At 47.5% G+C, this 24,739-nt stretch overlaps 1 protein-coding gene across 1 annotated transcript in view; it reads right to left on the minus strand.

The window, feature by feature from the left end:
* Window positions 1-3,000: 3,000 nt before the first annotated feature.
* Window positions 3,001-24,739, minus strand: part of LOC123757639 (uncharacterized) — a 285,082-nt gene continuing 263,343 nt past the window's right edge. Inside the window, 1 exon segment of the mRNA XM_045741479.2 lies at window positions 3,001-3,227. Coding sequence (XP_045597435.1) covers window positions 3,078-3,227 — 150 coding nt within the window. The 3' untranslated portion in view covers window positions 3,001-3,077.

A 24,739-nucleotide genomic window follows, 5' to 3' on the forward strand; every position in this document is an offset into this window, starting at 1 on the left:
TTAGTTCAGACCCCTGGAGATGTTAAGCACCTTCCATCCAAATGAGTTGGGAAGATGGGGCAAATGAGCTCTCTCAAGATTTATGAGATTTGTTTATCATCATTTGTTTATATAGCAACCTGTCCTCACACAAGGTTGTTTAAAGCAGCGGCCGTTCTTCCCAGATGCATCCATCAATTTTAACATACAGTTTATTTAAAACTGGTTTGTTCTGAAATATAAATTAATATTCTTGTACATAAAAATTCTATGTATAATTAGACATAGGTTAGGTTAGGCAAGGTGTTTAGGTTCTGTTGGCAATTATTTGTATTTGAAGTATATGGATGAAGCACTTATAGAATTGTGGTTCAAATAGAGGACGCAAGCGAAACACTTGTTCCGGAAGTGTTCGGATATCATCAGTTGAGAATTGTATATAAACCGCTTTTCATTCATAAACATGGGGGTTTGACAGCTAGATTAATGAGCTTGGATCTTTGTATGCGAAGATGGGCTGTATATAGTTCGAGGAGTTCATTAGATGGGTTTTGAGGCTTCGGTCTCTTTTTTTAACTCAGCAGTGATTTTTTTCACTTGTTAATTTTCAGGATGCCTTTCCCAGCAAGGTTGCAAAATATCACCATTCTCTACACCTGTATGAGGGGAGGGGTATGCCAGTTTCTTGCTCTTGTCCCTGGTAGGCCCAAGAGCTTCTCGGCTGACGTGACCTGACAAATGGGAACCATTTCAGTGTATAGCTTCAGGGACCCTCCGGGGCTCACGCAGAAATCGGTATTTCATTACATTCAACGATGTTTTTTTAATGAGTTACTTGACTGTTTCATTACTGTTGTAAGTAAATGTTCAGAGATATTTGTACACAGCTCCCAGAACAATTCTTCTCTGATTTCCAAGCATGTATAAAAGTAAATATGAATATCATCCTACCAGTTGAGTTTTAACCCTTTAACTGCGCCGCCTCCAAATATGACACCCCCAGTGCGCAGGAAATAAATTCTCTTGAAAAAAATTCTTTTGTTTTTTAAAGTGTCAAAAACCCTTCCCTCAGTATGGGTATGTCAAAAAAATTTTGAAATTGTACTTACTTTGGCTGCTATGGGGTCCGTTAGTTGGCGCATGATGTCATCATTCCCCGTTCGCCCGTGACGTACGTTCCCGGGGACAGTAAGGCGCCCGGGGCGGGTCGTGCGAGTTGCCGCAAATATATTTTTGTTCATTTTTTGCGCACAGTTCCAAATACATTTTATTTGTTTTTACGTGCTAATCCTTTGTATAATGAACACGTACACTATATTATGGCAGTAAAACATCCGTACTGTCCGAGGACATTGTTACGTGCATGACACTTGTGTACACATATGTTGCACATATTTACCATGTATCATGCTAATTTATGTATATATATACAATCTATTTACAGACTATACACTGTCACACACTATATACATTCACCATCAACACATTCAGAACACCGCGAGTGTGAGCAGCCACACCCAGCCAGCCCTCCCTCACTCCTCCAACATCGCTCCTCCAAATCATACAGTTATTCACACCAATGTTTCATGTTCATTTATGTATATTTACAACATATGTACACACTATACACTGTCACACACTATATACATTTACCATCAACACATTCAGAACATTGCGAGTGTGAGCAGCCACACCCAGACAGGCCCTCCCTCACTCCAACATCTTACTCGCCAACATTCCTCCTCCCACCATACTGTTATTGTTTTTATTACACTATTTACACATGTTATATATACCTATCTATATGTTTTATTTACCAGAAGTATGCAAGTAAGCCGGTATTGTGTTCAAACAGTACAGTGGCCACCATACACTGCATGAGAAATCACACAGCAGACGACGCTACGATTACGTCACCTCCCTCATCAAAATAGCTCAACTCAACATACTCCTGTTGCTGTTATTACACTATACACACACACACACACACTGTATATACTCATGTACATGTGTGTTGCCCAAAGAGAACCACGAAGCTAGTATGGTGAGCAAAACAAGAGTGGCTGCCACACAGTGAGGCTACCTCAATTCTCTCCCGTCTTCCCTCCCTCACCAAAATTCCTCCTTCCACAATACTATGCACAACGCTAATTATAACCACAATCCTGCTCACTAATTCCTCTAAATGAATAATTGACCACAAGTTTATTTTGAAAAGGAACCTAAGAAGTCGTTTGAAGATTCCTAGATGGACGAAATAATGCTGTGGTGCTGTGCCTAGTGCTGTGAACATCGTGAACAACATTGAATCACTGATATTTGAACATTGTACCCAGTCATTATCACACTCAGGCTTTTCTATAATACTATCATGGCTAAATAATTTTATACAGGTTATATATATATTTTGACATTATTAGGCAATGGTGTGCTCACACGTTGAACAGCAGTGCTGTACACTCATGCTGAGAGCGCCAGCCTTGGTTGCTCACTCACTATTGAAGCTCTCACACCCGGGAATGTGGACCATGATTTTTTTTAAAGATGGCGTCTGTTTACAAGAGCCCTGAGGAAGCTGATGTGAACCCCATGTAACTGCGGGAGTTTTAAATGGAATGTGAAAAATACAAATACCTGGAGGCACGTAGCGCACCCCAGACGTGGGCCTGCAGGCGCGTTGCACAGTTAAAGGGTTAATGGAAAGTGTTTGAGATATAGAATAAAAGTAATTATTGTATTAAAAGAAGGCACCAAGCTGGGAATATAGAGTAAAAGTTATTACAGTAATAATATGAATGGGTTCCTTATTGTCTGGGACAGAAATCATGTTAGGATCATTGAGGTCTCCCTAAGTCAATAATTGACTTTCCACAGGTTGCAACCCACAACAGTTACTACTGTTACTCATGTAACTACTTGCTGCTAGCTCCAATTAGTTGTGACATGTCTATTAGCAATAGAAATATTTGCATGTGACAAATATATTTATAGGAATATAAGGTTTATTAGCATAAACAATCCTTAAAAAACAATATTTTTATTATTCAATTTATACTGATATTTTCACCCACATTAGAGCCATTACAAAGCATATAGAATCATCGGGTGGTCATTACAGTAGTAAGGTAAAGTCTTTTCTCTTCTCCACCAAGAATACCAATCTCTGCAACAACTTCTTCCATACCCACTGTGTGCCAACCTTCTTCATCCAATTCACTGTTATATTCTAACCCTAAGTCATTCAGTACCTGGGGTAAATGAAACAAAATATTAACAGCTTGATCACTCCATACATATACACACACACATCTGCTCTGGTCCTTCTCTCTTCTAATCCAGCAACTCTAAAAAGAGATACAAACCAGAGCAGATATACCATACAAAATACTGAGGAAAAAAGTCTTTTTCCAGATGAGGGAAATAGATATTGGTAAAAAAAAACCAGCGTTGAATGTAATGAAACGCCATTTTCTGGGCGAGTCCCGGAGGCTCCCCGGAGCTATCCAGCCTGAATGGATATGTATAACTTTCTGGCATCAAAGTGCTAGGAGTTCTTGCCTACCGGGGACCACGAGCCAGAACCTGGCCCCCTCAGAGAGGCACGAGGAGCAATGGCCTATAGAAACCCCCTTGTGATTGGGAGCATTTTAAGTCTGCCATCGACCGGGACAGGCACCCAGAAAGGTAGGCGCCCCAAAACAAACCCCTATTCTGGTGGAATTATTGCTACCGAAAGCCAGACCCTCCATGCCGGCGATCCAACTGGCAGTTCTTAGGCTGGATGTCAACAAACGCGAAAAACGCTGCCGCCCAGAGGGAGGGAGGGATGCCAGGGAGCCTCCAGGACTCGCCCAAAAAATGGCGTTTCATTACATTCAACGCTGGTTTTCTGGGGGGAGCCCCGTCGGCTTCCCGGAGCTACCTCACCACAGATAAGTCAAACAGGGAAGGAAACGGGAGATGGATACCACACGTCCTAACTGAACAACCAAAACCAGAGACAAAACAAAGACCAAAACACGAAGAAAAAGACCACCCAGGCCAACGACCAGGACGGCACCAAAACTCAAGAGCAGGCCAGAGGGAAACAACGCCCAGGACAGCAAGTGGAATGGAGCAGAAGGAACCGCAACACTGAACGCAAGCAGGAGCGGCACTGCCAGCACCAACCAACATGAGGTGACAGGACAATCCCAGACGACGGTCCCAGAACAACCCCGAAGGGAAGACAAGCCAATCCTATCAAAGACCGAAGGACCCTTCGCAGTGATAGGAAAACCTCACCCCGCCCCGAGACGAAACACGCAGGTGGGAGACCAATAACGAACCCACCTATGCAGACACAAACGACGGGAAACGAACACCACGATCGAAAACGCAAAACGCGAATCTAAAAACAGCGACCCCGCAACCCAAAGGAGCAACATAACCAGCTCCAGCAGGGAAGAATGAGGCACGCGTCCCAGAGGCATCCCAGAGGAGAACTACCCAGGACGAGAACCGCAGGAAAGCAAACACACCCGGTCCGGAAAAGGAACAAAGAAAAACCGAAACCAGGACCGCAACCCAGCAAACCCGGTTCCAAGAAAAGGAACCAGGAAGGCAGGAGTGGCAGACCGAAAAGTCCACACCCCCCCCACAGACAGAGCAACCCAAAACCTGCAGAAAACCACACAGAAATCGCAAGAACTCAGTACCAAAACGGAACACCGGAGAAGTCCAAAAGCAGGACGCGGAACATGGACAGAGGCCCACCGGATCACCAAACAGGATAATCAAGAAGCACTGACCCAGATACACAAAAAGTGTAGCATGGGGGAGGAAAAACGGAAATAGGTAAGGAAAACCACGAATACGGCCCAAGGAGCGGCCGGGAAGTAATGCACACGACCAACCACAAAATGTGTAGAGGAGCGCGTACATACCTGAGGGACCTCACGGACAGCAGGGTGCAGTCAGGCACCGAAGATAGGCAAGGAACGTGTCCAGACAGGGAAAAGACCCAGGGGTCGACAACGAAAACAAAAGCACCAATATGCAGGGCAGAGCCCCCCACAGGACAACAAAGAACAAAAGATGGACAAAAAAGGCACTAAAGACACATGCAAGGTGACCAAACACCACACCAAACACCCCAGTCAGGAACCATCAACGCAATCCCGCCAAGCGGGGAAGATAAACAAGGATGGAACAGTGAACAAGGGTGGCGGAGTGAGTAGAGTATCCCAAGAAGATACTCGCTCCAAACGCATGAGCCTAACTAGAGAAGCAAAGCTCTACGAAGTACCAACGATGGAACTCAAACCGTTCCGTACGTCCAAGGAAAATTCCTGCCAACCTGTGGAGAACTGTGAGGCGGCGCCCAAGCATATAACCGGCAGAGAAGCGAATAATAACTAGTCTCCCTGCAAGTGTGGTCTAGAACAGACATGCGAGACACCGTACCGACACTCAGTGCGCCCAACCTGCACCATCGCCCGCCAAAATATCACCCGCAACTACTGTATACGCAACAAAAGATAAATAGTTCCTTAGTGTTTGTGTTTATTGACCAATCTTCACGAAACAATAGAAACTGGGATAGTGGCACACGCCACCCTTGCGGCACATTGTGGGCACGAAACAATGGGCATAAAAGGGATAAGTGCAGAATCAGGAAAGACCGGAGGAATGACCGGCACGGAAACAGGCCCGGTGACGCGCGTAACCAATTACCACAGAACGTGGTGGTGGGGCCCCACGATTGGTGCAAGGGCGGGTTGGACATGTATGTGAGTGGGAATGGATGGTAAGAAACAGTAGCTGCCTCGCACGGGCCAAGAGGCCCTCCGCAGGTCCACTGCACTTATGTCCATATGTTTGTACGCACAAGGGGACACAGGAGGAAGTGAGCACCCAAAGGAGCCACAGACACTAAAAAGAACCTGATGAATGTCAGAGGGGAAAGGAAGCGAAAAGCACCAAAAAGCCATGTGGAGGAGGCACACGCCACCCACAGGAGCAAACGTAAAGAAGACAGAGCCCAGGAGGCTCAGGAAACTGCACAACCGTCAACTGACATGAGAGGCGGGGCCCAAGAGCCAGAGCTCAACCCCCGTAAGCACAACTAGGCAACCCCACCAAAAGTGAGAACCAGCACTAGGCCGACAGAAGCGCCAGACAAGACAACCTCACCTGCAGAGCAGACACACGATCGAGCCACAACACAGGCGAGCCAAGTAACATACTAGGAGCAGCGCTAAAGGCGTGCCCGAAAGCCAAGCATACTCGAAGCAATAGGCATAATATGTACCATTACCTGAATAAAATGCGAAGTCGAAGGAGAAATACGGCCAGAGGCGCGCGCCTTGCAGAAGACGAAGCAGTATACAGAGGGGGAGGAGGCGGCGCCACGCTAAACCATCCCACACCAAGAAGCAGAGGAAGAACAAAGTGACACCCCCAGATATAAATCCAAAACACCTTCAGCATCCAGAGGGCCACAACTAGAGGGAGAAACGAGCAAGAAGCTGTAGAAAACCATGAGAAACGACGCGAACACACGAGCATACCGCCCGTAAACAAAACGCACACCGCGGCCCCAGCACATGAGGTACGAAACGCACCACCCGTCCACCGGGAGGCGTGGCTCATACACCAGGCGGACACACAAATCGTACACACAACGTACAGACTACAAACACCAGGAAGGTGTGCGGAATGAAGACAAAGAACGCCGAAACTGGAAGTAGAGACGACGCGAAAACAAAACAAACAAAAACGAAGCAAAAGAAAACAGATGATGGAAGGGAACCAACAAGGCCGACAAAAGACCCGAGAGAAACCACATCGAAAATCAACAGACGTTCCAATAATATTGGAAGGTATGAAGAGACTCGCGAACCAACGAGAACCATGACAAGCACCCCTGACCAAGGAACAAGCAGGGACAACGATACGAAGCGGGTTAGGCACTATGTACTAGGTCAATATATAAATCCATCAATGTTTCACACCTTGTATGGATGTACCTTACCTGAACACTTTTTTTTTTTTGAACAGCATCGCGATGTAAGAGCGAAAAGGGTAAGGAAAAGGGGGTGAAACACACCCCCAAGAACGACGGGACCGACGAACCCGAAGGAACATGGAACCGAACCCAGGGAGGGGTATACCCGAAAACAACAGGAACACAGAGGGAAGGAACAACCCCACTGAGGAACTGCCAGCCCCCCACCAAAGGTACAAAGACCCAAGAGGGGCAAACGGGGCCGAGGCCCCCCAGGCAACCCCTCCCTAACCCCGGGAACCTCGACGGCATAACCCAGGGCCGAGCCGCACCCCCAAAGCCCCAGCTTAACAAGGAAAAGCCGGGGCAGCCGTGCAAACACTAATGAAGGGAGCCCACTGGTCAGACCCATATGGCACGGCTGGAGGAACTGACTTGAATGCCTCCGCCGCCACCCCGGAAGAGGAAAACCCCCGAGACCGCCCGAGTATCAACCCAACCAGACCCCGCCCCAACCCCGAAACCCGCCTATGGTTCGGAACAGGAAGCAAGGGGGGAAGTGAGTAGAACAGAAGGGGAAGAACAAGAAGTGGAAGGAGCCAGAGTCGAAGCGACCCCCACCCCCAAGTCCAGACCCCAACCACCAAAACGGGGCAGCCTCGGGGCATCCAGGGCCGCAAACAACCAAGAGCGTTGCAGCAACCTACACCCAGCAAGCAACGCCGCAGCTGCCTGCACCCGATTATCAAGACTAGTGGCCTGGGTGAAGGAGAGCGCGTACCAACAACAATCATCGGACGACTCCGGGTCACAAGAACAAGGACCCCAACAGGCAGCATGGCTGAGGCACAACCGGTGAGTGTCACCCTGAGACAAGGGGACAGATCAACCGTCAAACTCGCAGGACGCGAGGGGGGACTCCAGGGACACACCTAGAGGACCATGGAGCCCCCATGGGGTTTCCCAGGGCCCTTAGCCTTTGGTACACGCTAAGGGAAGCCCAGGCAGGGTACCGCGAACCGGCGCCCAAATCTACCAACAAACTGCTAAAGCTGAACCCCCGGGACGTGGCCACTTACGGGGGCCAAGCGAGGAGTACCGCCAACAGAAGAATTCGAAAGAAAATCACCTAGAACAGGAAAGGGGGACCATAGTAAAGGCAGACCCCCCACCAGGCAAAAACAAAAACAAAAGAAAAACCCCGCAAGAGGACAACGTACCCAGGTGGAACAGAGCCGGCCGCTGTTAATGGTGAAAACTAGCTGTGCAGTACCCCGTGCACCTACCAGTGACGAAAACTACCACCTACCCAGAGACAAACCAGGGCAACAAAATCCCAGCCGACTCCAAGGGTGGCCCAGTACCGAGCAGTAAAGGACACAGCGGAGGTAAAACCCAAGGCGACTTGTGGAAGGTGGCCCCAAGCCCCAAGGGCAGTACTTACAGGGCACCTAGGGAAGATAGCCCTAGGCACATGCAGCTCGAGTACTGTGGAATCTTACTCCTGGCTCACACCCCGCCGGTAGAGACAGTCCACACCACAAGGCACAGAACTGAAACAAAAACCGGAGCCAGAGGCACTCGACCAGCCAGTAATACCATCAGCCAAGAACTACCAGTTGGATCGCCGGCGTGGAGGGTCTGGGGCTCCCCCTTCCCCCTCTCGGGGAGGGGGGTTGCGCAGACAGTGGCGCGGCGACGTGATGACGTCATGCTAGTTTGATAATTTTGTTTGGGGAGTTCTGTCCACTCGTTCGGCTTTCGGTAGCAATAATTTCACCAGAATAGGGGTTTGTTTTGGGGCGCCTACCTTTACCTTTCTGGGTGCCTGTCCCGGTCGATGGCAGACATAGAATACTCCCAGTCACAAGGAGGTTTCTATAGGCCATTGCTCCTCGTGCCTCTCTGAGGGGGCCAGGTTCTGGCTCGTGGTCCCCGGTAGGCAAGAACTCCTTGTACTTTGACTGATGCCAGAAAGTTATACATATCCATTCAGCCTGGATAGCTCCGGGGAACGACGGGGCTCCCCCCAGAAAAAACCAGCGTTGAATGTAATGAAACCCCATTTTCTGGGTGAGACCCGGAGGCTCCCCGGAGCCCATATCCATATAGGATATCCAGGCTGATATGGATATATTAGACTTTGGCATCAATGTGACTGGAGTTCTAGGTCTTCCAGGGACCACGAGCCAGAACCTGGCCCCCTCAGAGAGGCACGAGGAGCTATGGCCTATAGAAACCCCCAAGTGGTTGGAAGCATTCTATGTCTGAAGGTCTGGGTCAGGCACCCAGAAAGGTAAGCACCCCAAAACAAACCCCCCTATTCTGGTTATGAAATTACTACTGAAAGCCGAACTAGTGGACAGAACTCCACAAATGAAAATTACCCCAAGAACTCAGTAGAAGAACTACCTGAAGCGACCAGCCCCAAAGAGCCACGGACTGCAGAGGCCCAAGGGTTGAGACAATGAACCAAAGGGATAGCAGTCCAAATGGAGCCGAATCACAGAGACCCCCCTGAGGCAACCGAATTTGTTGCCGCAACGCCTGCCACACTGCTGCAAACTCCCGCACTATGCTGTGAGCCCAACAGAAAAACGAAATTCAATGCCCCTGGTAGGCCTGGTGAGCGGTGATTACAAAACCCCAGCCAAGAGACGAGACATCCGTGCAAGGGAAAGGGGAAAATGCTATGGTACTGAACCCTGAAAAACCCAAAGAGGAAGCCGGAGATACTGCAACCGGTGCAAGGACCCAGGAGGCCGAACTCGGTGATCGCGAGAGCAGTGAAAGGGACTGCCCCGAAGATACCAGAACAGCCTTTAAAGCCAAACCCTACCCAGCGGGAAAACCAGCAAGGCACAGTTCAGTCTCCTGCACAACTGCTCGAGCAACCGCCCAGTGACCCAGGTTTCCTTCAAATACAAGGGGATCAAAACTTTGTAGCCAGAACAAAGCCCCAGGAGGCAGACAAATGGATGCAGTCCAAGAATCGCACATGAGGCCCAGCCAAGTCTGAACCTGGGACGAAACCAGATGGGGCTTCCGCCAATTCACCAGGAACCTGAACCTGGCAAGCTGGGAAAGAACCACTTCCCTGGTGAGCAGACATGCAGACTGGATGGGAGCTTATACCAACTGGAGGTAGGCCAGAACTCTAACAACTAGCAGACGAAGACGGGCCACCATTACCCTGGTTAAACGCGTATATACGCGAGGTGCCAGATTCAGACAGAACGGAAGGGAACGAAAGCAGTGAGCCTGATACCCAACCACGAAACCTAACCAATCCCTGAACCCTGGATGAATAGGAATGTGCCAATAGGTGTTCTCACGGTCCAGAGAAATAAATCATCCAAGTGCCCGGGTTGAGAAGCTGGACCTGGGACAACGTAGTCATCTAAAAGAAGGGGCAAGGAATCCAACAGTTCAGACGGGACAAGTCCAGAATTAACCGAAGATGCGCACAGTCTTGTTTTAGAGCAGAAAACAAGCAAGAAACCCCCTTGAGGGACGAAGTCGTTTTGACCACGCCCATGCGAGTCCTATCCAAGATGATCCAACAGAGAGACAGGAAAGAAGTCTGCCCTGCCAGCCCTGAACCCCCAACAGGAGGAGTCACACAATGCCACTAAAGACCGGAAGAGACGATGCAAAAAGCCCACAAATCGTGGGACCAAGCGTGGGCAAACAGAGCCAGCCTCCCCTCATCACCCCATCAATGGGGCAATCCTCGAAAGGGCCAACACAACTCCGAGAAGCTGACTTCCGCACAGAGCAACCACCACACTGACCAGACGAAGAAGGCCCTGGAGGACATACCGGCTCCGAAACTGCCACCAAAGGCCCAACTTGACCTACAGAAATCTGAGCACTGGCATGACTACCCCGGGAGGAGTGAGAACACCCAGTCCTGAGCACCAACAAAAATGAAATAACGCGGTAACTTGTAGAAGCTGCCAACAGAAACTGAGCAACACAGTCCTCCGGAAAGAGCAGGGGACAGAACAGAGACGAAGACTGCAAAGCCAGGGCCTAAGCTGAATCTAGAGATAGTGAGGATGGCTTGCAGAAACGTTAGTTGAGAGGTAAAAAATATAGACACCGTCTCTCGAAGGATCAGCGCAACAGCAGGGCAGCCTACGCCTCGGCAGCCGAAACCAAAACCCCTGTCGAAGGCCTTCCCACTTAACGCCTCCACATTCTCCAAAAGCCAGCCTGGAACAGCTCTTGAAGGCCGGCATGGCCGAGTAAGCTGGACAGAAGGGGGCCCACTGGCCAGATCCAGAGGCTTCGGCAGGAAGACCGAACTCGAATGCCTCCCCCGTCGCTACACCAGAAAGGGCATCCCCCGAGACCGCCCGAGTCTCAAGACCATCTAAACCCTGCTCCAACTCTGAAACCCTCAGATTTTTCTGGGCCTTAAGCAGGGGGTAGGGGGACCACAATGAACCACAACAGGGAAAGGACGAGGGGGCGCGGTCTGAACGAAAGTCGAAGCGACCCCCCATGTCCAGGTCCCTATAGGCAAAACGGGGCAGCCACGGGGCATCTGGGTGAGCAACCAACCTAGTGTGTTGCAACAACCTAAAGCGCACATGCAACGCTTGCCCCGCCTGAACTCTTAGAACATCATCCTTAAATTGGGTAAACTGAGTCACTACCAAGAAGTGGTACTCAAAGGACTCCAGGTCGATAGTGTCACCGATCCAACAGGCAGCATGATGGAGGCAAAAACAGTGAGGGTCACCCTGAGACAAGGGGACTGAGCAACCCTCGAACTCGCACAAAGCGAGGGGGGGAAGACTGGGGACACATCCATCGGACCCACGCACCCCCCTTAGGGTTTACCATGCTCCTGAGTCGGAACTCACGCTCAAGGAATCCCAAGCAAGGTACTGCTAACTGGCGCCCAAAACTACCAATCAACAACCAACTGTCAAAGAAAACTACCAATCAAGGGACAAGCAAAGCAGACCCCCCTACAAGGCAAAAACAAAAACAAAACCCCGCAAGAGGACAACGTATCCCAAGAAACAAAGCCGGCCTCTTTGACTGGTGAAAACAAGCTGCATAGCACCCTGCACCTCATACCAGTGCAAACTGCCACTTACCCTAAGGTAAACAAGGGACACAAAACACCCAAGCACCCAAAGGGCAGCCAAAAAAACGAGCAGTGAAACAGCCCAACAGAGGCAGGAACCAAGGAACTTGTGGAAGGTAGCCCCAAGCCCAAAGGGCAGTACTTACAGGGCACTTAGGGAAGGTAACCCTAAGCGCATGCAGCCCGAGTACAGTGGTACCTCGGAATGCGAGTGTCCCTGTATGCGAGTTTTTCGGAATACGAGCAGGATTTCCTCGAAAAATATGTCTCGGAACGCGAGGGTTACCTCGGGACACGAGTTTGTTGTACAGGCCGTTGTTACGCGTACAGGCCGACCCCGCGCGTGGTGGTTCGGCGATCGTCGCCCCTCCACCCCTCCGCCCCTCAGTTTACCATTGTCTCGCGCCCAGTGACTACCCCACATCAATTCTTCTCACGGATTTTCAGTGTTTTGTTGGATTTTTGGTGATTTGACTATACAATTTCTTATTATATATCTCACCATGGGTCCCAAGAAAGCCAGTGGTAAGGATAAAGGCCAGAAAGCCCACGTGAAGATGACAATAGAGGAGAAACAAGAGATCATTCGGAAGCATGAGAACGGTACACGTGTTGTTGAACTTTGTAGGCAGTACAACAAAGCCACATCAACAATATGCACTATACTTAAGAAGAAAAATGAGATTATGAGTGCTAAAGTGGCAAAAGGAGTCAGAACAATAACGAAACAAAGACCACAAATACTTGAAGTGGAAAAGTTGTTATTAATTTGGATACACGACAAGTAGTTAAGGGGTGACAGTGTTTCGGAGGCCATTATTTGTGAGAAAGCCAGGGTTTGGACAGATTTGTGGTGAGGAAATTGAGCAGTGAGCCTCAACCAGGACCTAGTGGCACTCAGATAAAACGTCCCAGGGAGAGCACACCAGAAAGGTCTTCACTGCCTGATGTGATAATGGAAGGGGACTCCCCTTCCAAACAGTAACTCCTCTCCTCCTCCCCCCTCCTCACCATCTTCCATACGCCTACAGCATTCAACAGCAAGGTAAGTAATAACTTGAACATAGTTTTGTAGGTTTATTTAGATGAATTAGGTTGACCAGACCACACACTAGAAATTGAAGGGACGACGACGTTTCGGTCCGTCCTGGACCATTCATCCTGGAAACGTCGTCGTCCCTTCAATTTCTAGTGTGTGGTCTGGTCAACATACTTCAGCCACGTTATTGTGACTCATCGCCTGCACATGAATTAGGTATAAAAATTTAGTTTGATGTGGGGTTTTGGGGGAAGTCAGGAATGGATTAATTCATTTCCCTTTATTTCTTATGGGGAAATTAGCTTCGGAATACGAGTTTTTGGAATGCGAGGCGTCTCCAGGAACCAATTAAACTCTTAAACTGAGGTATGCCTGTAATATAAAATAACTCCTGGTTCTTGCACCCCCTGGAAGACAGCCATCACACTTGCAACATAATGCTGAAAGACCACTGGAGCCAGAGCACACGATCTCCACCTCTAGCCTTAGCCTTAGAAATGATGGGTGGATAGCCGGCGTGGGGGGTCTGGGGGCTCCACCTTTCCACTCCCGGGAAGGTGGGAGCTGCGCAGACAGCGTTTCGGCGACGTGTGACGTCATGCTCGTTTCTTTTAGGGAAGTTCTATCCACTTGTTCGGCTTTTGTAGCAATATTTTCACCAGAATAGGGGTTTGTTTTGGGATGCTTACCTTTCTGGGTGATAGACCCGGTCAATGGCAGACATAGAATGGTTCCAACCACACGGGGGATTTCTATAGGCCATTGCTCCCCATGAGTCTCTGAGTGGGGCCAGGTTCTGGCTCATGGTCCTCGGTAGGCCCACAGAACTCCATACACATGACTGATGCCAAAGTCTGACATTACCATATCAGGCTAGTAAGCTCCAAGGAGCCAATGGGGCTCCCCACAGAAAAGGCTTTTGACAGAGTTCCACATAAGAGGTTGTTCTGGAAACTGGAACATTTTGGAGGGGAGAAAGGTAAACTTCTAACATGGATGAATAATTTCCTGATAGAAAAATGAGGGCCGTAATCAGAGGCAATGTATCGGATTGGAGGAATGTCGCAAGTGGAGTACCACAGGGTTCAGTTCTTGCACCGGTAATGTTTATTGTTTACATAAACGATCTACCAGATGGAATACAGAATTATATGAACATGTTTGCTGATGATGCTAAGATAATAGGAGAGATAAGAAACTTAAATGGTTGTCATGCCCTTCAAGACCTGGACAAAATAAGTATATGGAGCACCACATGGCAAATGGAATTTAATGTGAATAAATGCCACGTTATGGAATGTGGAATTGGAGAACATAGATCCCACACAACCTATAAATTATGTGAGAAATCTTTAAAGAATTCTGACAAAGAAAGGGATCTAGGGGGTGGTTCTAGATAGAAAACTGTCACCTGAGGACCACATTAAGAACATTGTGCGAGGAGCCTATGCTACACTTTCTAACTTCAGAATTGCTTTTATATACATGGATGGAGAAATACTAAAGAAATTGTTCACGACTTTTGTTAGACCTAACTCTAGATTCTCTAGAGTGGAGTACTGCTGCACAATGACAGCCCCTTTCAAAGCTGGAGAAATTGCTGACCTGGAGAGCGTGCAGAGATCCTTTACTGCTAGAATCCACTCAGTAAAAAATCTAAACTATTGGGACCGACTAAAGAGCCTAAATCTGTACTCCCTTGAGCGCAGGCGGGAGAGATACATAATAATTTACACGTAGAAAATATTAGAGGGGCTGGTCCCAAACCTGCACACAGAAATAACATCACATGAGACCAGAAGATATGGCAGGATGTGCAGAATACCCCCATTGAAAAGCAGAGGTGCAACAGGTACTCTGAGAGAGAACTCTATCAACATCAGAGGTCCGAGACTTTTCAACACGCTTGCTATACATCAAATCAAATCAAATCAAATCAAATCAAATCAAATCAAACGTTTATTTAGGTAAGGTACATACATACAAAAGATTTTACAAAGAGTGATGGATTTATAGATAGGGCTAGTACATACAATGCCTAAAGTCACTATTACGCAAAGCGTTTCGGGCATGAAAAACTTAAATGACTAAAGCTTAATACTAATTGAGCATAAAGAATAAAATGAAAACATGGAATGAAAACATACCTGAAAAAGCAGCACAAATACAATTCTGTCGACAAACAGCGCTCTTTAAAAAAACAGACATTGGTTGACAATAGAGGGGTAAGGTAGGTTACAGGGAATTTATTAGGTATAGCTTCGTTTTTATCTTAAACTAGTTGAGAGGGGTACAGTCTTTAACATGGTTGGGAAGGTCATTCCACATTCTGGGTCCCTTGATTTGTAGAGCATTTCTAGTTTGATTAAGTCGTACTCTAGGAATATCAAAACTGTATTTATTTCTGGTGTGGTGCTCATGGGTTCTGTTACAACCTTCTATGAAGCTTTTGAGATCAGGATTGGCATTACAGTTTAGCGTTTTATATACGTATAATACACATGAGAGAATGTGCAGTGACTTAATGTCTAACATATTCAGAGATTTAAGTAGGGGTACCGAGTGATGTCTGGGGCCAGAGTTGGATATTGTCCTAATAGCAGCTTTGTGTTGAGTAATTAGAGAACGTAAATGATTTTGGGTAGTAGAACCCCAAGCACAAATACCATAGTTGAGATATGGATAGATGAGGGAGTAATAGAGAGGGCAATAAGGGGCATAACTGGCAAACCCCTCACAGTGTTCAAGAGAGAACTGGATAAGCACCTCCAAAGGATACCTGATCAACCAAGTTGTGACTCATATGTCAGGCTGCGAGCAGCCGCATCCAACAGCCTGGTTGATCAGTCCAGCAACCAGGAGGCCTGGTCGACGACCGGGGCGCGGGGACGCTAAGCCCCGGAAGCACCTCAAGGTAAGGTGACCAAAGGCACCTCAAGGTAAGGTGACCAAAGGTGGAATATGCAGCGTGTGTATATTTCCATGTGTATATTCCAATATACACATGGAAAATCCTGGAGGGTCAGGTCCCAAATCTACACAGTGAAACAACAACGTACTGGAGTGAACGATATGGAAGAAAATGCAAGATTGAACCAGTGAAGAGCAGAGGTGCCATAGGCACAATCAGAGAGCACTGTATAAACATCAGAGGTCCACGGTTGTTCAACGTCCTCCCAGCGACTATAAGAAATATTGCTGAAACAACCGTGGACATCTTCAAGAGAAAACTGGACTGTTTTCTAAGAGATGTTCCGGATCAGCCGGGCTGTGGTGGGTATGTGGCCCTGTGGGCCGCTCCAAGCAACAGCCTGGTTGACCAAACTCTCACAAGTCGAGCCTGGCCTCGGGCCGGGCTTGGGGAGTAGAAGAACTCCCAGAACCCCATCAAGCAGGTATCAAGCAGGTATCAAGCGGTTGTATGGTGCCCATATCTTAACACTTTCGCACTCTCGGCGCTCAAAAAAAAACAATACCCCAGATGCTTTCAGCACTTCGCGCGCCTACGCGGTAAGACCGAAAAAGTGTACACTCTTTTGACTGTCCTGACAATAATTGAAGGCGCACGTATTTAAATTTGGTATCACTGTGTTCGCAATGAAATTGTCTATAAGAGCATAACTATAAAATGCCGCCCAAGCATAAGGAGTATCAACACCAAATAAAAAACTATGCAGATCACTCGCCGAGAGCGCCAAACAGCAACAAAATGTTTCCACTCTCTTAATGGTTGCGAAGCCTACAGTTGTCCTACATCGCTAATTTTGGTATCATTGGAATCGCAATAAAATTCTCTACACGGACATATGCATATGAATGTTTAATATAGGTAATTGCCCACCCGCAAGAGTGTGTGAAGTGGAGAGTAGTTAGCCGCGAGCGCACTGGCGAAAACACAGGGGGGAAATCATGCTTGGAAAGTTTATACATTTATACGTTTCCTGACCCTACTTTTCTATGTACGTATTTCTTTTTTATACCAATGTGTTCGCAATAAAATTTTCTATAAGATGAAATGTATAACAATTGTACAAAGCATGTGTAAGAGAAGCGCCAAATATAGAACCACGTCGCTCAGTATGCGTTCGCGGCAGAAACGAACGCATTGTTTTCGTTCGTTTGATGTTTGTCATGTTTATACTTGTTGAAACATTTTATAATTTGTATGACAGTGATCGCAGTAAAATTCCCTACACAGACATATACATAACACATACAAATATTTCCCACGTGTTGGATATATCAACGGCTAAAGGGAACCCACTGCCACATGCCTGCCACACCCAGAGCCACGCCCGCCACACCCCCAAACATACTGTGTGTTTTTTTTTTTTACTCATACTTTACTCTTTACTTTTTTTACTTTACTCTTTTTTTTTTACCCACTTCACGTAATTGTTCTGTTAGGCTTACCGAGTTATAGTAGTTATCCATATACAAATGATAACCCTTGTTGACTAGGGGCGCCATCAACCCCATCACGGTTTCCACTGTCGTTTTTCCAATTACACAATACACATCAAATTTATATATGTAGCCTGATTTCCCTTCGGCCAACATATAAAATTTTACACCATATTTATCAGGCTTGTTGGGATTGTAGACCTTGAAAGAGAGGCGGCCGCGCCATCCCATTGTACCCTCATCGAGACTCAATTCTTTTTTGGGGATATATACAGATTCAAATTTTTCTGAAAATTTTCGGTGAGGGAGAACGGGAATTTCATGGAGAAAAATCTGAGAGTATCCCCATCCATTTCGGTTAGAAAATGGAATTTATAGAAATATTTTTTCGATGGACTACAGGCGTAGTCTGTTATGCGGAAACGTAAGAAAATACGGTGACGACTCATGGATAATCTAATGCGCGAAAGTGTTAAGAAGCACATCAACAAACTGGAAAAGATGCAAAGACATGCCTCTAAGTGGCTCCCAGAACTGATGGACAAGAGCTACGAGGAGAGGTTAGAGGCATTAACCCTCAAACTGCTAGGGGTCCAAATGGCTTTAACATCCACAGGCGCAACAACAACAAAAAATTCAAAAAAAATTATTTATCTTTTTAATCTCTTTATTTGTGTTTTCTGAGCATGGGAAAAATAATAAAAAAATATACTTACCAATGCTGTAAATGAGCCGAGAAGATAAGCGATGACGTCACACCTGATCTTTGCTGGACAGCTGTGCGCCCAGGGTGAGTCAGGCGCGACGGAGGAAAAACCCGAGTTGCCGCAAATTTATTTTTGCGTTTTTATTTACATTATCTATGGCGTATTTTACACCCATTTTTTCACTGGTGTGGTTCAATATGTTCTCACATGAAGATTTATAAACATAAAACTGTTGTCAATGTATATTGTATCCACATATTAGTGTCACAAGTATTTGCACAAAAATGTCTTATTTCACAATAAAATATACAATTTCTTATGATTTATTTCCACTATATACACTCACTTATTCTGTATTTACATGTTTTGGCACCAGTCTTGGACATTTAGAAGTCATCAAGACTGTGATACTCGTTGAAACATCGGACATGGCACAGAGGGACCTGACACGCTGTGCACCAAGTCATCACCATTTTCTTTTGTGTTCTCTCTTGGTTGTTGACCAGCATACTACACACGCACGCTGGCCTACTGCACGCTTTCCAGTTGGTGGTAAAAACCTGAGATTGTGTGTCATAAAGGCATCCCTGTAAGTGAGCCTGGGTGTTGGAGCATGGTGCAATACCGGGTTCAGAATGGGCCTCTGTACACCAGGAATTACTTTGCCAAACTTCTGTAGTAAATGTGTTACTACAGTAAAATTGAATCCACGAAAATTACGTTTACCACCTGTTTTGACAAGATACACATTGTAACTGTTCAGCATTGTTACGTCAACAAGGTGGAAAAACATTTTCTTGGTTCACTTCACTGTTTTCCGTACACACTCTACTGCCCTCCCCCCCCCCATCATATCACATTTATCCACCAAACGCATGTTGATGTTATGAGGAAACGCATGTTTAGAGGAAACACTATCTGGCTTATAGATTATTTCTCTGGTGGTTCTGTTCACCTTGCCACTGTCCAGCATTATTCCAGCGTGAATGGTGGTCAACATGTTCACTTCATGCCTGTCTTTCCACCGCACAAAGTATTCCACCTGTTTTTCTGAGCTCGCAATCACCTACCTGCATAGCACCTGGAAACACTGGCATTTCCCTTCGTTTTGCCTTCACTATGCCACACACTCCAATTCTATTATCAAGCAAGAACCTAGTTAGCAAGGGACTGGTATAATAGTTATCTGTGTATAATATGTGGCCCTTGTTCAGATATGGTGCAAGCAGTGACTTCACAACACTACCTGAGAAGCCATGTTGGTCATTAGCAGGAATGTCTACATTTGTACCCGTATACATTATCATGTGTAACACCATTCCTGTTTCACAGTCACAGAGTACAAAGAATTTTAATCCAAATCGGTGGCGTTTAGAGGAAATATACTGCTTGAAGGCAAGACGTCCTTTGAAAAGCACAAGGGATTCGTCAATCACAAGCTTCTGAGCTGGTACGTAGAAATCCCTGTACTTTCCGATAAGTTCATTCAGGACGTGCCTAACCTTACAAAGTCTATCATCATCATTCCAGTCTTCATCATTTGCAAAGTGAAGACACCTGAGGATTATCGCAAATCGGCCTCGAGACATATATTTGCCGAACATCGGTGTTGGAACAGTATGGTCTTTGCTCCAGTAATGGTCGATTACGTGTTTGACACAATGTTTCAACAACATACATAGTGCCGAAAACACATACATTTCACCTACAGTCGTATCTTTCCATCACTGAAAACGTGAATAATCGGATAACTCCTCCTCATCAATGAGATCAGTCGCATATGTTTCATGAACAAGATGTTCCATTAGCGGCTCATCAAAATATGCAGTAAAATAGTCCATTTCACACATATCTGCACCTTTATCAGGGAAAATGACTGTAATTCCAACATCCGAATTATCAAAAACAGGAATTTGTGGAACAAAATCCGTCCCATCACTCCACACAAAAACACCGGATGTCTTTCTAGAGCCAATAGCAGCACCACGGCGAGGAAACCGTGTACCAGGAGCTGAAGCAGGTCTAGGAACAGTAGGAGCGGGCAGGGACGGTGATGGAAAATTCCTCGATGTTGAGGGTCTTTGTTCATGTGGTGCCATGTGGTGCCGCATGGCTTGGCCAGATGCTGCTGACGCGACAAGTTGTTGCTTGGCAACACCACACACTCCACTTGCACTAGCGAAACTATTTTCCAATTCTAAGTCACTAAAACTGGAAAATGATTCACCTTCTTCAGACTCGTCGAGCAAAACATCAATATCTTGCAAGGGAGCACATGAACTGTGTGGTCTTGCACAAATTGGGGTTGAGTGAGGGCGAGGCATGGGCGAGATGCTAGGCCTAGCCCTGGTGGAGCCAGCATGTTCACACTCGTCGTCGGTCGTATCCACCTCTGAGGGCTGTGTGTAGTCATGATCAAAGTCTGAGTCGTCATTATCAGACTCATCACCATCCGGGAACAAATTACGATTAATTTCGTCCTCGGTCAGAGGTCGCGAGGAATGCCTCGTTGAGCGGGGTCGGTCGTTGGAACTTGATGCACTCGCCATGGTGTCTGCCGGGTAACTGAGGCCTGAACACAAAGGGGACCCACGCTGGATTTTTTTTCCCAGGCGGAGTTTGTTTATGGTCGGTCGAGGCTCGCCGATGACTACCCCTATCCCACGCGGGGCATTTAAATTATAGCGTTAGTCATGAAAGCATATATAAATAATGTGCGCGGTTTCGGTTTTGTCACTAATATCATTTATATATGATGTGCGCGGTTTAAGGGTTAAATATGCAAAAACTAGAAGATAGAAGAAAAAGAGGCGATTACAGGCGATTAGACACTAGGTACAAAATAGTAACAGGAATTGATAAAATCGATAGGGAAGATTTCCTGAGACCTGGAACTTCAAGAACAAGAGGTCATAGCCAGTCAATAAATTGAGGCCAGAGAGACTTGTTGACACCGGCACAATTGAGTCAACGAACTGGTGGGATAAGCGGCTAGCTCACCTAAGCGGGCTCTCCCTCCCCCCTTTTGGGGGAGGGGTGGGGTGCTAACAAATGGGTGTGTTAGTTGAATGTTGATTTGCTTGTTTGTTTGTTTTCTTTTAGGGCAGTTCTTTGGCTCTGTTTGGATGTAGGTTGCAATATTCACAAGTAGAGGGTTTGCATTGTTTTCCTACATTTCTCGGTGCTTTAAGCTTGAGACCAGGAGAAATGATGAAGCTAGCTCCTACCCAGAGGCAAAAAGAGGCACATGAAACACCCCAGCTGACTCCATGGGCGGGCAATCACCGAGCAGCAAAAGACCACGGCGGAGGTAGGTCCCAAGCAACTTGTGGAAGGGAACCCCCAAGCCACAAGGGCAATACTTACAGGGCACCTAAGGAAGATAACCTTAGGCGCATGCAGTTCGAGTACTGGTGAAATTATTCCTGACTCAAACACTACCAAGGGCAGGACCACACCACAAGACAGAGTCTGGAGCCAGAGTCGCACTAACCCCAGGTCTCACATCAGCCACAGAACTGAGGTGTGGATACCTAGCGTGGGGATCTGGGGCTCCCCTTCCCTGTCCCAGGAAGGGGGGAGCTGCACAGACAGCAGCACGGTGACAGTAGTGACGTCATGCTCGTTTGTCGTTTGAGGGAGTTCTGTCCAACAGTTTAGCTATCAGTAGCAATATTTTAACCAGACAGGTTTTGTTTTAGGGTGCCTACCTTACTGGGGTGCTTGACCCGGTCAATGGCATAGAAAGCCTCCAACCACATGGATGGTTTCCATTGGCCATTGCTCCTTTTGCCTCTCTGAGGGGGGCCAGGTTCTGGGTCATGGTCCCCGGTAGGCCTAAAGACTCCTTTCACTTTGACTGATGCCAGGGTCTAGTATATTCATATCAGCCCGGATAGCTCCAGGGAGCTGAAGGGGCTCCCCCCCAGAAAAGGATAAATATGCATGGTAAACCGTAAGTATTTTATCTATGGTATCTAGGATATTTAGGATATCTAATATGACTCTGATGAAGAACTTCGTTGAGAAAATTCAGGATATTAAGAAGAGTTACCTTAAAGAAATTACAATAAGCAGCTGTCAAGAAAATTTATGTTGTACTGAATAATATTATTCATGGGGAAAACTTTACCTAAGTCATTTAATTACAGTGCTTCTATTACCATTGAGGGAGATAATATTAGAAGTCTTTGAAATTTAGCATCTAGGCTAGGAACAGATACAGATTTATGTAACTTGATAAAGTACTGTATATAAAAAATCAGCGTTGAATGTAATGAAACGCCATTTTCTGGGTGAGACCCAGAGGCTCCCCGGAGTTTATCCAGGCTGATATGCTAATGTCTGACTTTGGCATCAGTCATGTGTATGGAGTTCTGTGGGCCTACTGGGGCACCACGAGCTAGAATCTGGCCCCCTCAGAGAGGCATGGGGAGCAATGGCCTATAGAATCCCCTGTGTGATTGGAAGCATTCTATGTCTGCCATTGACCGGGTCAGGCACCCAGAATGGTAAGTGTCCCAAAACAAGCCCCTATTATGGTGAAAATTGCTACCAAAACCCGAACAAGTGGATAGAACTCCCCAAAAAAGAAACGAGCAAACGAGCATGATGTCACACATCGCCGCGCCGCTGTCTGCGCAGCTCCCCTCTCCATGGGAGGGGGAAGGGGTAGCCCCAGACCCCCGCCCAGCTATCCACCCTTCAGTTCCGAGGCTGGATGTCAAAACACACGAAAACCGCCGACCAGGGGGATGGAGGGATGCCGGGGAGCCTCCGGGTCTCACCCAGAAAATGACTGTTTCATTACATTCAACACTGGTTTTCTGGGAGGAGCCCAGAAAACCAAACTAATTACCCACAAAGGAAGAGTAAAGGGACTGACCTGGGAGGCGGTCGCTGCTCACACCTCAACTCAAAGTTGAGACAACTGGCTGCAACCGCCGACCCAAAGTGACACGGACCCGACTAGGCCCACGAACGTTCACGAGATATCGAGCAGCCAGGACCCTGTTCGACCACCATAAGCCCCGCGCCCAAATGTCAGCCCAGGACATGTTACCTAAACCTGCAGCAAGAGCAGCGAACTTGAAAACGTCACAGGGCATGGGGATAGACCGCAGGCTAGCTAGCCGGAACAACCATGCGAAAGATCTGGGAGATCCGCACCCACGAACAGGGAAGAAGGGATACCGGAGCAACCCAAAGCGCATCCCCAGACACAGAGGCCGAGGCGCGCAAAATAACGGTGGAGGGCTGCAACCGGACACAAAACATGATGCACTCCTAGCCCGACCAACCAAGCATCAACAACTGGAGGACCCCTCCAGAAAGCAGCAGTCTCATTCTTTACCAGAAAAGAAGGACGCGGCTGCAGACGAACCAACCTATCGCCACGACCGAAGGAGCAGAAAACCCCTGCGCTGGAGGAGAGCATGAAGCTCTCTGACTAGACCCCTAGAGGCCAATGCCAACAGAAAAAGAGCCTCCAAGAAACAACCCTGGAACCGAAGGGGCCACAACAAACCAATGGAGAAGAAAAGAAAAAGAGAGCACTCTGTCCAATGACCAGGATAGCTTAGGCGGCACATGAGCAGGCCAGAGGTGAAACAATGCACTGAGAAAGTTTGCGAAATGGTACAGACATAACATCAATACCAAAAGCAAACTGAAGCAGCTCCGCCAGCGCTGCAGGATACTAGGCGACAGTATGGGACAAGATGACGGCACCGAACCTCCACAAGAGAAGAACAAGACCACGTCAACAAACGCAGCTTCCTAAGAATGGACAGAAGGAAAAGGAAGGACCACCAAAAAACACCACACTGCCGCCAAGAAGAAGCATGCAGGTGGGACACCAGCAACTAAGCCACCTGACCACCAACAGAAGGCCGTAGGCCTTCGACTCAAGGCAGAACCGAACCAGCCCCGCAATGGGCCAATCGAGCCTAGGAAGAGGCGGAGCCATGGGAAGATCTCGGGTGCGACCACGGAGCCAGCAGACTCGAGGCAGAACCGAACCAGCCCTGCCATGGGCCAATCGAGCCTAGGAAGAGGCGGAGCCGTGGCAAGATCTCTCACCACGGAACCAGCAGAGCCGGAAGCCCAAGCCGGCAAAGGAGGGGATGGAACGTCTGCAGTACAGAAAACAACCCTGGTTGATACCTGGTTGATGGGGTTCTGGGAGTTCTTCTACTCCCCAAGCCCGGCCCGAGGCCAGGCTTGACTTGTGAGAGTTTGGTCCACTAGGCTGTTGCTTGGAGCAGGCCCGCAGTGAGTGCCCAACCCAATGCCAGTGAGCCCGCTAGGAGACCAGAGACATCGGTTCCGACGTGAGATGCTAGAGAAGTGACACCACGAGACCGGGAAAATGCCAACAGGCAGGATAAGCCAAGAAACCAGGAACCCAAACCTGGCAACATAGGAGAGCCAAAAGGCACAAATAAAACACACAACAATGTGTAGGATAAAATGAGAAAACGGAAAAACACAAGAAAAAGACCAGAAGAACAGCCCCT

This window comes from Procambarus clarkii, chromosome 19 (genome assembly GCF_040958095.1).
Source record: "Procambarus clarkii isolate CNS0578487 chromosome 19, FALCON_Pclarkii_2.0, whole genome shotgun sequence".
NCBI lineage: Eukaryota > Metazoa > Arthropoda > Malacostraca > Decapoda > Cambaridae > Procambarus > Procambarus clarkii.